The sequence below is a fragment of the Lepidochelys kempii genome, chromosome 7 (assembly GCF_965140285.1).
Source record: "Lepidochelys kempii isolate rLepKem1 chromosome 7, rLepKem1.hap1, whole genome shotgun sequence".
Taxonomy (NCBI): Eukaryota; Metazoa; Chordata; order Testudines; family Cheloniidae; genus Lepidochelys; species Lepidochelys kempii.
The window spans coordinates 13,488,001-13,505,651 of NC_136386.1; the positions used below are offsets into that span (position 1 = coordinate 13,488,001).

Below are 17,651 nucleotides of genomic sequence, written 5' to 3' on the forward strand. Positions count from 1 at the left end.
GGACCTAAATGTATACTTAAGTGTGTTGCAATATTTGATAGTCTTTATGTTACATGACATGTAACCAATGTATCATCATTTTCCAAGAAAAAAATGATACTGAGACAAAAACGCATACAGAAAACTGCTGAGCACTATCAAAGTAATTTTAAACATTTTAGAGTGGTAGGATGGTCCAGCGGTTAAGGCACTAGCTTAGGATGTGGGCTCAGTTCTCTGCTCTGTCACAGACTTCCTGTGTGACCTTGGGCAAGTCACTGAGTTGCCCTGTGCCTCAGTTTCCCCATCTCTACAAAGGGGATAAATAGTATTTCCCTACCTCACAGGGGTACTGTAAGGATAAATACATTAAAGATTTTGAGGCCTTCAGACACTGCAGTGTTGAGCACCATACAAGTACTAAAGATAGATTGATAGAATGACACCTCTTTGTCCTTCTCAGCTTCTATCCATAATCTTTATGCATAAGTGTGATGTTCAGAGGAGAGGGAGTAGATGTAATAGACATCCACATAATTTTGTAGGAAACATGCAAACAAGCTACTCTTCACTTTCATTATGTAAATAAACCACAAATCCCCTGGAATGAGGTTTTAAATGTTTGCTCCATTACAGAAAAACCCGCAGACTGATGCCCAATAGTCTGCAGTGTGTTAGGTTTTAAATAAAGGGAAGAACTTTGGAAGCTCTGGTTTTTGTTTGTTTTTTATCACCTACATAAAGGCTAATCTTAAACTGTTGTTTTATTTCACAGAGGAAGATACTCTTCACAGTCCTATTTTCATCCAAGAGCCATATGACATCACTTATTCTATTGGTTCAGAGGACCCAGAAATACTGCTGAATTGTACAGCCAAAGGATATCCATTGCCATACTACAGGTGAAGTCAGCTTTGCAACTGTGTGGTCTCCCTGTAAATGTTTTAAACTATAGTTGATCAAAAGCTCGGTAGCACATCCCTTACATTGGTGAGTGCTTACACACACACACCAATGGTATTAAGGGGTCAATGGGACTACCTTTGTTAGTAGATACTCACCAATATGGGTAAAAGTGGCACAATCTAACCCTCAAAAATGGAATATCTTCACTTGAGTCACAATTGTTAGATATTTAAATTAAAAAAAAAAAACATAACGACAATATAAACTGCTCAAAGAAACCACTGTTTAAAATATTATTAAGAAACCATATGTACGGGCAAGAAAACAAACAAAAAATTAGGCCCTTGGGAAATAATACATCCCATTGAGCTGGATTCAGATCCTACTGAAGACAATGGAAATCTTTCTATTGACTTCACTGGTTTGGATCAGGCCTGAGTTGTTCAGAATTCTTTAAAAAAAGATGGTGAAAAAATACACAAAACACATCAATTTTGTGTAGTATGTCATTAAAATGTCATTTTTCACTTGTGTAATTTCATGAGCTTTTAACATAAAGAAAACACATCACTGAACATTTCCCATAAAGTGTTTAAAAACCTACAACATTACTTAAAATCCACAGAGCAGCTGTGAAAACCAGAAAAGCATTTTGCTGTGCATAAGTATTTGCAAAAACTTTCATCATAAAAGCTTGGAATGCAAAAAACACAAGTCTTGCTGCTTATCTCTAATTTTAACATTTCATGTATATATTTATAAGGTTTATTTAGAGAAACAGCATGGCACAGTTCTGATTTCTAGCTTACTATACCCAATAGGCTCACTTAATAAAATCTAGGTCCTCAGCATTTTTTGTTTGTTCAATAACCTTAGACTCTTATTTTAAACATAGCCTGTTGCTCCAATGTTCTGGAAACTTGAGTTTAATAAAAGGAGAAGCTGTAAGTTTAGAAAAGGATGCTATATGTTCCTCATTAAAGGGGGTTAAAGCAAAGATTTGGGAAAAAGAAAACTGAGGAATGAGAAATCATGCATGCAAAATATTGAAGGAAATCAAGTGCTATCTAATGAACTGGAGAATATGTTCAATAACTTTTAAATATGAAGAGAAGGTTTTCCCTGCAAAGCTGCCAGTAGCAACTGGGAACTTGGCTTCTCTGCATCTTAAGTGCCAATGTACCACAGTGAAATCTTTTCAGAGTTTTATATATAAGGAAGTAAATTTTCCTCCATTTTTTGGAAGAGTATCCTTGTTTGCCTTGTTCGCCTCAGTAGGCTCAGTCCCTTTTTCGCCTTGGAGACTCAGGTTTGGGGCAAGGCAAATCCTTATAGGTGGCACTAGGTCCTGCTACTCCTCTCCTCAGTCAGACTCTTGTGTTGGTCTTCCTTCTCTTCTGGGGAGCAAGTGCAGCCTCCCTATTGGAAAGGTCTGGTGTCTTGCTGCAAACAGCCTACTAGCAACTTCCCTACTCCTCTCACTCCCTCATTCTCCCCCTCCTACCACCCAGGGGAGGGTTTAGAAAGGTCCCAAGTAGTTGGAGTCAGCTGAACCTAATTGGTTCCCTAGCAACCCCTTTTCCAGCTGAATCTTATTGCCCCCTGGTTCTCTCTCCTCAGTGGATAGGGTGGGGCCTTTTGAACCCCTGGGACCAATTACTACCCCCTTTTTGTAGTTGTTTGTCCTGGGTTTACCACACCGCTCACTATGTATGTCCTCCAGCCCTCATCCCATGAACCCCTGCTATCTACCAGCCTGGCCATCAGTTGGTTCAGGTCACTGAGTTCCAGGCTCTCCAATCCATCTACTCACCCACTTTCAATGAACTAGGGAAGAGGGAGCTTCCTTGGCAGCCTGTGAAAATCCCCAGCCCAGGCCTGCACTATATTCTCTCTCCTCCACACATATGCACAAACAGTCTCTGCAGCAGCAGTAGTAGCCTTCAGAACCTCACACTCACTGAGGCAGATCCTCAACTTGTGTGAGTTGTCACAGATCCATTGTGGATCTTCCCCGTGATGTCCCTATGAACACACACACTTGGTATATGAACTCTTCTCAATCACACCCCATACTCTCCTATTTTCCCCTCTTCCTCCTCTCAATTATTCTGTTTCTCACTTTCTCTCTTTCCCGCATTCCATGCACCTTATCTCCTTTACCCCACACCCCGCCTACTTTCATTCCACCCCAAAATACAATGGAATGAACAGGAGATAGGAAAAATAATTTGGTGTTGTTTTCTTTCTCTCGCTCCCTTTTCACTTACTTTGGTGTAAATCGGGAGTAACTCAATTATAGTAAATGGAGTTACATCTAGAAAAATCAAGAACAGTATGAAATTGTAGTAATATGTTCTGTTGAGTGTGGAGTTAAGGATTGCAAGGACTACTACAAAGTTTTTCTTTGATTCATAAACACAGAAGCATTACAATAGGAATAAAGTTATATATAATATAATTTGCCAGCTGATACTTTTCTATATAAAGAAATATGCTTATGTGAAAATAACATAATAATAATTAATAATAATAAATGTTTAGTGTTTCCTAAAGGTCTTTTTATAAGATTTTCATTATAACTTTTAAAAATATCTGTTGACTCCAGTCATAATTTTTTGCAACTTCTTTTCAAAAACCCATAATGCTTAACAACCACACCAATCTCTCTCTCTCTCTCCAATGGAGAGAGAGAGCATGCACACACTGAAATGGGCATAAGGAATAAGTAAAAAACCGAGACACTATAATCCACATTGTGCTAGAAATAGCAGAATGCAGACCAGATTACAATGAAAACAAAACTAAAGATAGAAATATAACTTTAGATACTGAGTAAAACAACATGAATATCCAGTTATATTACCTCACAATCTAATACCCTACTATGCCTTTTAATGTCCAACAAAGTTGGTTGTTTATAACATTATTTGGCCCAGTATTTCTATTGTACCTTATATAATATTGATGAAAGGAAAAAATGTCACACAGGCTTGCAAGATAATTTCTAATTCACTGCACTTGAGTATTTTCATTAGAGTGGAGTCAATAATTCACTATGAATAATTTTACCAATATACTTAGCCTCTTTTTCTGACTGCAAAGTATCTATGAGCATATCATGGTTTTCTCTAATGTATTCATTATTCTGTTTTTCTTTTTTCTTTTTTAAAAACTCGGAGGATTGTTCATAAATAGTTCTCTGTGATACTTATACATTTCCTGTTTGAACTGTGGGTGATTACTTATGATTGTTCAGGTGTGACACGTGACATTTTTTCCTATCACGGAGTGCAAGAGATCAAATGAGCTCTCTTGCATACTGAATATAAAATTTCATGTGAGTCTGAAAGTCACATCCTTTGATTACACGTTATATGTGTTTAAATAAGTAAGTAAATAAATAAGTGTCACATTTTACTCATTTGTGGTGTGTGTGTGTTGCACCATAATTTGTAATGGTGTTTTTCAGATAAGATAAAATGACCCAAACGAAATCCAAATCCAGATAAAGGTAACAGACAAGTAAAAGTGTTGGGAAAAGCAAAAACAAAGGGTAAAACAGCTACAATGGATATAACCCATGTTATATATTAGTAACATTGTATAAATTCTGATATTTTAAAGCTGTGATTGAAGTGGGGTCGGAGGGGAGGGGAAGCTAGCACAGGAGTGGAAGTCAATAGGAAAGGATTGGGTTTTGTGGAGGGATTTGAAAGAAAAAAGTGAGGCTGCATGGCATCTGGCTTATATGCTGTGTAGCGACTAGTGGCATTTGTTGTTTTACTGGCAACAGACTTTACATATTACTAGTTCACTGAGTTGTTAAATTCTGAGAGCCTTCAGGTCCTGCTGATTACAATGGAAGTTGATGGTGCTTTGCTTCTCCCAGCATCTTAAATAGAAGGAGTTCACATTACTGTGCCCAGTGAATCTGAGAATACATTTTCTAGGTCTTGTTCATACTATTGAAAAATCTGAGAATGACTGATGGATCAATCCTTTCTGTTGCCTTCCCCTTGTCTAACATGTTGTCGCCAGGATCACTCTAAAAATAAATATCTATCTCCAGTAGGCTGCCTAGAGCAATGAATTTAGCAATTAGGCAACTATCAAACTTATATGTTGGACATGGTGTTAAGAACATATCAAAAACATTAGTGAATTATGTCAAATCAAAATGAAACGGAAATCATCTGTGTATCCTTTCCCCCTCTGTTTTAGTCACTACATGTCAGACTTTTTTTCCCCCTGTTTCTGTGATCATTCATGTGCATTAGCCTATCTGGCTTATAAATAAATATTGATCACAAAAAAGAACTGTATTCCTCTAAAGAGTTGTGTAGGAGATTTTCCAACTGAATCCAAAGGATGTATGACAAAAACAGAACTCTAATAATGAAGGCTTTGAAAATGCTCTTTCTACAGAAGATATTGTTGTTACAATAGATATTCTTAAAACACATATTTTGTGTTGGTTGGTAAATACATTGGGCCAGATAATCAGCTGACATAATTAGATATAGTTTATACAAACTGAGAATCTTGCCCTTACAGTGTACTTTTTTAATCTCATGACTTAATTATCAATATAACCTCAATCAGCTACATGCCTAATACATTTATTTGTCTTCTAATTAGCGAGGAGCCTCCACATGATGCTATGGTGAGGGTGTAAAAGTGGTCTAGTGGGAGCAATGAATGCCCAATGCTTACGTGGCTTCTGATGAAGCTGCTGCTACCTCAGAGAGATGATAGAGAGGTGTAGGAGGTCAGAGGAGAAGATTTAGGACTTAATTCAAAGCTCGCTGACATAAAAGGAAAGTCTCCCACTGACTGCAGTGGGCTTTGAATCAGTCCCCATCCCACCCATGTCCAGTTAACTAGGGAACATGGATTATGCTTACACCAAGGTTTAGGTACTGTGAAGGTATGGGGGAAGTGGAGGAGGAATGATGGGGAAGCCATGCTTGTGTGGTCAGTCTCTGCCCCAGTTCTTGTTCTTTTTACTGACAGTGAGATTCTGGTGGCTCTTGGGGATCTAGATGCCATTTGCTTATTCTAGAAACTTCATCTTAGATTGGAAAATGAAGGAAAATTACTACAACAGATAGGGTTTTTTAAGTCTGTACAGTGCAATTTTTTTTTATTAAGCACCACTTATAGCACTCATTGTGCTGTACGGAGCCACTTCAGATTTCCAAAAAATGTAGTGTGCTTGCCCAGCCCTTATACTGATCAGTTTGGCTTTTGGTTGTAATGATTAGAATGGAAATGCTGTCTTGAATGTTTTCAAAGACAGGAATGACTTCCATGCCTCAGTGAGTGCCACTGAGCTGCACATAAATATTTTAAGCACTTAAAAGAGCATCAATAAGGACCAATAATAATAATTTGATTGACCTGAGTTGGCAGTAACATGCCTCATAGAATCCATTCTATCTCACTGAGATAAAGGGGAGATTTTGCTTCTATGCACATCTGATTTGAAAGTCCATGATTTCTTGGATCTATGGATAGTGCTTGTTCAGGTGCAATGATCAAAGAGAGGTAACGTGGCTGCTCTAATTAATGCTTTTAATAAACTCCAAATGTATATTTTAAAACAAAAATGGTGATACAAATCTCACCCTCCTTCCTTCTATGATAGTGGCTAGCATTTTTCGGTAGCATATAGAAAGCAATCCAATATGTGAAGAGCTGCTATGAGGATATTTTCTAACGAGATTAATTTCAAACCAGGACCCCAGTCCTGCAGTGAGTAGCACCCAGGCAGACTATTGCACTGTGTAGAACCTACAGCTGGGTGTAAAATGGAATTGCCATTCTACAAGAAGTTCTGATATTTCAAATTTTGTTTTTATTCCATATTAGAATAAAAAGCCAAAATTTTGACATTTCCTGTGGAATGAAAATTCAGGAGGGAAAAAAAAACCTATGTAGTGCAATCAAAACATTGTGTTTTTATAATGTTGAAACCTATAGTTTAGATAAAGTTAAAGAATTAAAGAAAGTGACTATTATCAGTGCCAGTCAACATGGTTTTATGGAAAATAGATCTTGTCAAATGAACTTGATACCATGTTTTGATTATATTATAAATTTGGTTCATAAAGGTAACTGTGTTGACATCATATATTTAGGCTTTTGTAAGGCACTTGTCTTAGTACTGCTTGATATTCTGATTAAATTATAGCACTAAACAATATCAATGTACTACATATTAAATGGATTAAAAGTGTCTAACTGATGGATCTCAAGAGTAATTTTAATGGGAGACCATCAGTTAGGGGTGTTTCTTATCTTTAAGAAAGTCAAGAAGTGACCTGATCATAGTCTACATATGGAGAATATATCTGATAAGCCTTTAAACTAGCACAGAAGGCATAATAAGATCCAATGGTTGGAAGATAAAGCAAGATAAATCATACTAGAAATTGGGCACATGTTTTTTAACAGTGAGGATAACTGACCACTGGAACAACTTACCCAGAGACATGGAGGATTCACCATCACTTTAAGTCTTTAAATCTAGAGTGGAAGTCTATTGTATTAAATGGACCCAAAGACTCACAGGTGTTAACATAACCCTGTCATTGTCCAGCATTAAACAGTTTTAAACAGTGCTCAAAATCTGGAATGCAGAGACCTCAGCGTGCTTAGTACCATGGCAAACACACCATTACAAATATTTTTAATTTTTTAAAATTAAAGATACAAAAAAGAAGGAAAAACACTTAAAGCATTTGAAATGGAAAGTTTTAAATAAGGCTTTCATTTTACCCCTATCCCCTGTTTCCTTCCCCCTTATCTACAGAGAGTTTTTATGAAGAAAATTCCCTTTTTTGGCTGTCTCTTAGATGATAATAACTATCCTTTTTGGGGAGGAAGAGAAAAGGTTAGTTGAGATGGGCTGGAGCTGTTATTTTTGCTGCCTGATCTCATTTCCTAGAAGACAAAACAAGACACATACAGGAAACATAGAAAATGCAGCTTCTGTCTCCAGTGCTTATTGTCACCTTGTAGTCTCTCAGCTAATAAAATACAGCCACGTTAGACCATCTTATTAGGCACTCTGAGACTGGGCAAACTTGTATCAGCAGTGAGATTTTTAGAGCATTGCTTTTAGCCACCTCTTTGGTCACAGGCTTACAGCAGTGTTGAAAAGTATACTGTTTTGGCTGGATAAGACAGACTGTTATTAAACAGAAGGCAAAAGGAGAGGGATAGGAAAAACAAGAAATAAGGCAGGGAAGGGGGGAAAAAATCTCTGACGAGGGAGGGACACAAAGTCTCACATCTCAGGTAGTGTTTGGGATTTAGTTGGAACCAGAGGAGGTTAAAATGTCTTATGGGTCCACCTCTCTGGCCCAATCTCATCAGGACCTCTCTCAAGATTAGAGTGTTGAATCTCCAATAGTGTCACAGTGGATTTCAGGGTCCCAGCAGATAGTGGAAAGAGGCTCACTCCTTCTTATTCTCCATCTATCAGTCAGCCAGCATCCATGATAACTAATTCCTCCACCCCAAAGTATCTTTTTGAGGATCCCAAAAGTGGGGAAGTGGATGGAAACGAAGCCCAAGCCCTCATTATTTTGTCCACCAATTAGTCCTAATTTCCAACACACCAGTTTAGGTTCATTGATTTTCAATCCCATGCTTCTGTTGTTTACGAGGGCATAATCTTAACATAGTCCTTGAATTATATCTGTAGGCCTTTTGTATTTGTCCTGATTGAGTCTGTCTCCCTTTTGTACCTTTTTCTGAGAAATATTCAGTGTTACAGATTATTGTGACTTTTTAAAAACTGTTAATCACTTTCTTACATTTAGGCTCACAACTGGGGAAGCCCTGCTAAGCCCCAGTTATCACTACAGGTCTTTCTAAAAGATATGCTGTAGCTCAACCAGAAGTTATGAGCTTGATGGAGGATTTATGGGGGACAGTCTATGGCCTGTATTATGTAGGAGGTCAGAATAGATGATCATACTGTTCACTTCTGGCCTTAAACTCTATGAATCTATAAAACAGGTGTAGTATTTACTTCACTGAAGGTCATGTTTTTGTCGGTCTAATTTGAGAACATTTCCTTCCTAGGCAAATATTTAAACCAAGCTCAGTGACTTGCATATTTTTGGTTTATATGCTGAAGATAAATTATTATTCAGTGATGCGTTTTCCACATACAATGACAAAATATATATTTTTAAATGATTGTATTCAACAAGGTTTATAAAACTGTTAGATCAACTGGGCTTAATATAAAGATATTAAAAATGATTTGAAATAATCCTTCATGGAATAGTTAATATCAGATAAATACATTAGGGCACACATGCTATGATTAAACACTTGTCTGGCAATCACATGGATTCATTAATTTTGTTCCTTCATTGATTTAAACATATTAATTAGGAAAAAAGCCCACACCAGGAGCTGAACCCCTGATCTATATGCACAGTTTAATAATCATTGTACCATGGTTATTAGAATGATTATGGGGATACTGTGAAAAATTCATTTGCTGCAACTAAGCCAACAACTTTGCATTTGTGTTGAAAAACAATTATGGAGCTTAATTGAGAGCCATGTAATGATGACAGCAGTTATTTCAGTGATTGATTCCCAAATTAAAGAGAGCTGGCAAACTATATACCAGTATTTCCTATGCTAGAAAACTAAAAGGAGAACCAAGGTCCAGAGAGCATGCACAGTGCACAAATTATGAAATATGGTGAAATCCTGACTGTGATATAGAGAACTGCTTCATGTAAAAGGCTGATGGATGGCCATTACCTACAGCTCTGCTTGTCCTGATAACAATGTGAAAGATAAAATAGGATATAGGAATTCAAGGATCAAAATTAGCAGCAACTGGAGGCAAGCAAAATATTGATGTTCTGCAGTTGCCACTAGACTCCTTAATGTTAAAGCATTCATAAAACAGAAGTCCGAGATATGGAGGATCCAGCTAAATTATTTAAAGCTACTAGAATTTGTTCATGAAATTCAATTGATTTGATATTTGATCAATCACTTCTCATCTTTAAAAGCATATATCCTCCTCCAAGGTCATGTTTCTTGTCTTTCTCTGTACATATTTGTCAAGATTTTCCTTACAGCATGCAATGACATTTCACATGATTCTTTGAAGCATCTTCTCCTACTCACAAATATTCCTCACAATCAAATTCTATGGAGAAAACCCTCTCAGTGGTTGGCTCATGTAAAGTATTTTGCAATACACAGCAGGGCCAGCTCCTCAGATGATGTAAACAGGTATAGCCCTATTGACTTTAATGAAGTCTTGCCAGTTTATGACAGCTAAAGATCTAGCTTCCAGTGTTTACATTTGTGGGAAATGATTTTAGTTTAGAAGATGCTGGTGAAAGTATAAAAGTTTGTTTCAAGTTTTTGACTGTAGAATCTTGTTCAGCTAAACTACCATCACTGTGAATAATCTTATTGCTGAAGCTAATTCGTACTCTATATTTTGCTCTGTGATTGTATGGATAATTAACAAACAAAATTCCCCTGGTGCAGAGGGCTCACAGAAGGCATCCGTGCCACTTAAGCCATCCAGGAAGTGTCTACATCCTTTGCAGGCCACAGAGCTGTCTACACCACCTTCACATGCCAGTGCAGGGTGTGAAGAGTGGGTAGAGTGGAGTGTGGGGACTGGATTAGGTGAAGAACCACAGGGTCATGAGGAGCCAATTGTGCTAAAACCCTATGTATAGGCAAGGACAAGGCTTCAGATTTCAAAGTAGCAGCCGTGTTAGTCTGTATCCGCAAAAAGAACAGGAGTACCTGTGGCACCTTAGAGACTAACAAATTTATTAGAGCATAAGCTTTCGTGGGCTACAGCCCACTTCATCGGATGCATAGAATGGAACATATAGTAAGAAGATAGATATATATATATATACACAGAGAAGCTGGAGGTTGTCAACTGTCTAAATGGGTCATCTTGATTATCACTACAAAAGTTTTTTTCTCCTGCTGATAATAGCTCATCTTAACTAATTAGCCCCCTACAGTTTGTATGGAAACTTCCAACTACTCTGTATATATATATATCTTCTTACTATATGTTCCATTCTGTGCATCCGATGAAGTGGGCTGTCGCCCACGAAAGCTTGTGCTCTAATAAATTTGTTAGTCTCTAAGGTGCCACAAGTACTCCTGTTCTTTTTGAAAGCTTCAGATGTTAATCAAGACCACCCCTGGAGCAGCATCTATTGAGGGGCTTCAACCCATATGAATGCTAGTTCTTTGGGCTTTAACTTGAGTTATGTTAATTTCATCCTAATGTGACTAATGGCAAAGCCCTGGAACATTTCCCTTTCAAAAATAAAGAATATTTATTTTCAGTGAAGTATAATGTTTATTTTGACATTTGTAAGTAGCTGTGAAATGTTGCAGACACAATCTTTCTACTTAACAGACTAACAGAGACAAATCATGTTTTAAAATAGCAGCATTCTCATTATTACATTATCAATCTCAGACATGCTATATAAAACCTTTCCGCTTTCTTCTCCTTTTTGAAGTATAATCCTTTCTGATTTATATCTCTAAAACATTTCTATAACCAAATTTATGACATCACATGCAAGGGCCATAAAACACTTTCAGATACCATTTATATTATAAAAATAATGTATCTCCCGTGAAGGCATATTCTGCACTCCCAATTGGATGGATAATTTAGTTTTTATGAATAAGTTATCATTACTTTTTGTAGATATTGGTTGAACGCTGGTGACTAACATAAAAGCAGCAAAGATTTTTAAACAATAGAATTATTGATAATATTAAGATTGATATAAAAAGCATTCTGATATTTAACCATACTTTTATTGTTACAGGTATGCTACAGCACGCTATTTGATAAATATGAATAGGCTCTGTAAATTATAAGCATAATTTGATTTTTTTCCCCTCAAAGGTGGAAGCAAAATGGCACAGATATTGATCTTACCATGAGTTATCACTACAGGTTGGTTGGAGGCAGCTTGGCAATCAATAACCCACATACAAAACAGGATATTGGAACATACCAGTGTTTGGCCACAAATTCATTTGGAACAATTCTGAGCAGGAAGGCAAAGCTTCAATTTGCATGTAAGTTGCTAAGACTGCATTTATTAAAGCATTTCTAAGTAATTCTGTATGCGAAATGTAATTTATTTGATAATTAAAGTATCACAATGACCACAATAAAAGGGAGGGATTTACCTCTGCAGTGCTTTTCTATCTTAAATTTAAAAAACCCTATTTTCTCATAAAATATTAACAACAAAAACAGACTTCCAATTCCTTACAGCACTCAGAGAACAATAATTACCACTGGTGATTGAAAGGTCAAGAAAGATGAATGCAATTACTTTTGTTCAATAAAGCTGTTATGGTTTTTTGTTGTTTTTTTAAGAGGGCTTTTATTTATTTATTTATTTTTGGTGGAAGTGATATTCATTAGTTATCTAGTTCCACACCTAGCCACATGTAAAAAAAAAGTTGCAGGAAGACTAGGCTTTACATTTGCTACAACTTAATGATATCCAACAGAGTCACATAAATGTCACACCGGTAATTACTTCAGCGACATTTTGCTACAGTAACAGACATACAGTAAGATACCCTTCTTCCCTATACACTGTGCAAAAGGATACTGTTCTGCTGTGCTGAAATGTGTCATATTTCAGCCAGGTTGGGTACAGGTGCAGATGTCAATTTGAACCAGTTTGAGAATTATTATGCTAACTCTTTTTTATTTCTTCTGCACATTTTTGAGTGGTCAGTGAAGGCTGTTGGTACCCTCAAAAGAAACTTGAAGGAAGCCACACGTTTTACTTGCACTCATTTTTTTCAGTTTAAAGGTCTGCACTGTCTGTTACTGTGAGAAAGCAATTGTTTTCAAACCTCATTAATAAAACATACTTCTAAAGCCAACCTTATGTCACTATTTCAGACATCAGTAAATGTATTAATTATTAATCCTGTTCCATTTCTCATAGGAAGTCTCATGTCACAGAGGTTATACAAAGGAGACATCAGAGGTTGAGATGGTTCACAGACATTTTTTTTGTAAAGCTGATCATTTGGTTTATCATTTGTACTGGGTTTTATAGTTTTCCCACTGAATTTCTTAAGTAAAGAGCTTTGGTCTCCGGAGCTGGGCAAATGAAAACTAAATTTTAATTCATCATATTCTGACCCTTTTATATTTCCTTTTCTCAAATATTTCTGCAAGTAACCTTTCATTCATGGGAAATGAATTACACACTTGAAGGTGAAATATGCTTTGTGACAAAACAAAACCCCTGTCAGGCAGAAGTAGTGGAACAGCCATCTTAGAATTTTGTTTGTGGAGACTGAATGAAGAAGGAAGCAGGGCAGGCTACTGGGAGTAAACTGGGGAATGAATGGAGGAGGAGGAGATCAAGAGAGGAAAAGGAAGATGCCCAGGAGGCCCTAAGAGGAGGAGGCTGAAGGCTACATATATGTCACAGATATACCTGTAATCAAGGTGTCTAACGGAAGGTGTCTATTGGAGTCCAGCTCCAAATCTGATGAGGGGAAACTCCTCCTTTTCTTCACCTGCCAGCACATTGTCCTGCCAGGAGGAAGATACATCTACCTGAAAAGGGAGCCTGTAGAAAAAATAAAAGGCATCTGGGCCCTACCCACAGGATTTCCTGACATTTCTGGGAATATTCTTCTTCTCACAGCCTGGGTAGGGGAAGGAGGGAGCTACAAGATGAAAGGAGCATTGGAAGAGTAGAAGAGGAACCTGGAAAAAAGAGAAATGGGGCTTGCAGGAAGGACTGGAAGGAATTTCTGTCTCTTTTCACTTGGAAGAAGGAAGGGAGACCATTCTCTGCCAGGCTGCTATTGCATGTTATTTTTACACAGTTCTTGGCATGAATCACATGATCAAGAGTATTAGGCAGGATGGCTGACAGAGACACATTCATAGAACCATAGAATATCAGGTATGGAAGGGACCTCAGGAGGTCATCTAGTCCAACCCCCTGCTCAAAGCAGAACCAATCCCCAATCAAATAATTCCAGCCAGGGCTTTGTCAAGCCTGACCTTAAAAACTTCTAAGGAAGGAGATTCCACCACCTCCCTAGGAAACGCATTCCAGTGTTTCACCACCCTCCTAGTGAAAAAAGTTTTTCCTAATATCCAACCTAAACCTCCCCTACTGCAACTTGAGACCATTACTCCTTGTTCTGTCATCTACTACCACTGAGAACAGTCTAGAGCCATCCTCTTTGGAACCCCCTTTCAGGTAGTTGAAAGCAGCTATCAAATCCCCCCTCATTCTTCTCTTCTGTAGACTAAACAATCCCAGTTCCCTCAGCCTCTCCTCATAAGTCATGTGTTCCAGTCCCCTAATCATTTTTGTTGCCCTCCGCTGGACTCTTTCCAATTTTTCCACATCCTTCTTGTAGTGTGGGGCCCAAAACTGGACACAGTACTCCAGATGAGGCCTCACCAATGTCGAATAGAGGGGAACAATCACGTCCCTCGATCTGCTGGCAATGCCCCTACTTATACATCCCAAAATGCCATTGGCCTTCTTGGTAACAAGGTCACACTGTTGACTCATATCCAGCTTCTCGTCCACTGTCACCCCAGGTCCTTTTCTGCAGAACTGCTGCCGAGCCATTCGGTCCCTAGTCATTCGGTGCATGGGATTCTTCCGTCCTAAGTGCAGGACTCTGCACTTGTCCTTGTTGAACCTCATCAGATTTCTTTTGGCCCAATCCTCCAATTTGTCTAGGTCCTTCTGTGTCCTATCCCTACCCTCCAGAGTATCTACCTCTCCTCCCAGTTTAGTGTCATCTGCAAACTTGCTGAGGGTGCAATCCACACCATCCTCCAGATCATTTATGAAGATATTGAACAAAACCGGCCCCAGGACTGACCCTTGGGGCACTCCACTTGATACCGGCTGCCAACTAGACATGGAGCCATTGATCACTACCTGTTGAGCCCGACAATCTAGCCAACTTTCTACCCACCTTATAGTCCATTCATCCAGCCCATACTTCTTTAACTTGCTGGCAAGAATACTGTGGGAGATGGTGTCAAAAGCTTTGCTAAAGACAAGGAACAACACGTCCACTGCTTTCCCTTCATCCACAGAACCAGTTACCTTGTCATAGAAGGCAATTAGATTAGTCAGGCATGACTTGCCCTTGGTGAATCCATGCTGACTGTTCCTGATCACTTTCCTCTCCTCTAAGTGCTTCAGAATTGATTCCTTGAGGACCTGCTCCATGATTTTTCCAGGGACTGAGGTGAGGCTGACTGGCCTGTAGTTCCCAGAATTCTCCTTCTTCTCTTTTTTAAAGATGGGCACTACATTAGCCTTTTTCCAGTCATCTGGGACTTCCCCCAATCGCCATGAGTTTTTGAAGATAATGGCCAATGGCTCTGCAATCACATCCGCCAACTCCTTTAGCACTCTCGGATGCAATGCATCCGGCCCCATGGACTTGTGCACATCCAGCTTTTCTAAATAGTCCCGAACCACTTCTTTCTCCACAGAGGGCTGGTCACCTCCTCCCCATGCTGTGCTGCCCCGCGCAGTAGTCTGGCAGCTGACCTTGTTCGTGAAGACAGAGGCAAAAAAAGCATTGAGTACATTAGTTTTTTCCACATCCTCTGTGACTAGATTGCCTCCCTCATTCAATAAGGGGCCCACACTTTCCTTGACTTTCTTCTTGTTACTCTTAACATCTCTTGCGAGCTGCAACTCCAGGTGTGATTTCGCCTTCCTGATTTCACTCCTACATGCCCGAGCAATATTTTTATAATCTTCCCTGGTCATTTGTCCAATCTTCCACTTCATGTAAGCTTCTTTTTTGTGCTTAAGATCAGCAAGGATTTCACTGTTAAGCCAAGCTGGTCACCTGCCATATTTACTATTCTTTCTACACATCGGCATGGTTTGTCCCTGTAACCTCAATAAGGATTCTTTAAGACACAACCAGCTCTCCTGGACTCCTTTCCCCCTCATGTTATTCTCCGAGGGGATCCTGCCCATCCATTCCCTGAGGGAGTCAAAGTCTGCTTTTCTGAAGTCCAGGGTCCGTATTCTGCTGCTCTCCTTTCTTCCCTGTGTCAGGATCCTGAACTCGACCATCTCATGGTCACTGGCTCCCAGGTTCCCATCCACGTTTGCTTCCCCCCACTAATTCTTCCCGGTTTGTGAGCAGCAGGTCAGGAAGAGCTCCCCCCCTAGATGGTTCCTCCAGCACTTGCACCTGCACATTCCATATGCGGAGCTTGTGTTGGAAGTAACATCCACTGAAAGACCTCCCTGATGCAGAGAAGAGAAAACTTTGCCAAGTAAAGAACAGAAACACAAACCTCTATTTGGCCAAAGAACTTGAAGGTGAGAATAAATCTGAGGCAAACTGCAAAGATACATATGTCCAAACTGAGTAGGAGTTAACTTTATTGCTTGGTGCTAGGCCAAAAGCAGGTCCACTCCTTTCAGAAGGATGACTTAGATCTCAGAAGACTGAGGACATTGTCTTTGCCAGGCAAGTATTATTAGGATCTACAAACAAGAATACAATAATCAGCAGTGGAAAGCAAGGATACTACTTAGGAGACTATGAGAACTCTCTCACTCCTAGATTAGCGTACCAGCAACTGGCCACCAGTTATCAGGGGTGAAGTTAACCAAAACCTAAAGGAAAACACAAATGACTTTTCACAGGCAATTCTGCTGGCCAGAAAACCTGCATAAGGAGTACATAACTGAATGCAACTAAAGCAATTCAACAACTAGTTAGGACTATGGCTATATGGATAGTGTTAAATGGTTTTGTCTCATTAATACACAGTTTTTGGCACTCTACATTGGTGAAGCATTCTACCAGAAGAACTTAATTCACTGGGAGATAAAGTCCCTTAGTGATATACCACAAGCTCCAAAGATTAAAGGTCAAGAAGTTTGTTTATTGAGGCTTCATATCCCCAGAGATACACTTCCCATAGGACCAATATGGAATACAAGATCCTAGTTCTCATTTGTATGGACTAGATGAACCAGCAAGTGACAGCAGACATTCGTACTAACATGCAGACATATAAGAAAGAGGAATGCAAACAGATATGAGATCCTAATTTCAGGTAGAAGTCTTCCTTATCAGAGGAGATGGCAGAAATGCAGCAAGAAACTGAAGTGAAAGCACCCAATAAAAAAGTCACTCTGAACATATGGCTCATAACCTGGTTTACAGAAAGAAAAGACAGGGACATTGAGAAAGGCACAAGGGCACCTTGGTGAGGGGTCTAGTACAAAGTCCTTGACAGACAGGTGAAAAGATAGGAAGACAGAAAGGGATTTTAATTCATTCAGTCTAGTCACTTTCATGAATGGCACCTGCATGGCTCTTGGCCCCAGTCCTAATACAAAAGCTTCATAGCTTATAATCAGTTTTCCACCTATGGGTCCAATCAAAAGAGAATTAAAATTGTGGTGCAAAAGTAGAGTCACAAAACTGCTCTTATAAAATGAAGGGAAAGGCCTTGATAAATCAAACGCTGACTTTTCTTTGGTTTCAGAGTAGCACTGCTTCATAGCCAGCTGGTACATTGCCCACTCCAAGGCCCCGTAAACATCAATAGGAGTTTGGGGTGTCTCAGGATCCCATTAGTGCTTTCGGTGGGAACTCTGAAAGTTAGTACGGTAGGATCTGGTCCTAAGTTTTCATTTGTATTTTTGTGCCTGAAA

At 38.9% G+C, this 17,651-nt stretch overlaps 1 protein-coding gene across 1 annotated transcript in view; it reads left to right on the plus strand.

Moving 5' to 3' along the window:
• CNTN6 (contactin 6) overlaps nucleotides 1-17,651 on the plus strand; it is a 228,069-nt gene that overhangs the window by 86,720 nt on the left and 123,698 nt on the right. The window contains exons 3-4 of the mRNA XM_073351147.2: nucleotides 755-881; nucleotides 11,837-12,012. Of these exons, the coding sequence (XP_073207248.1) occupies nucleotides 755-881; nucleotides 11,837-12,012 (303 nt within the window). The remainder of the gene's footprint in view (nucleotides 1-754; nucleotides 882-11,836; nucleotides 12,013-17,651) is intronic.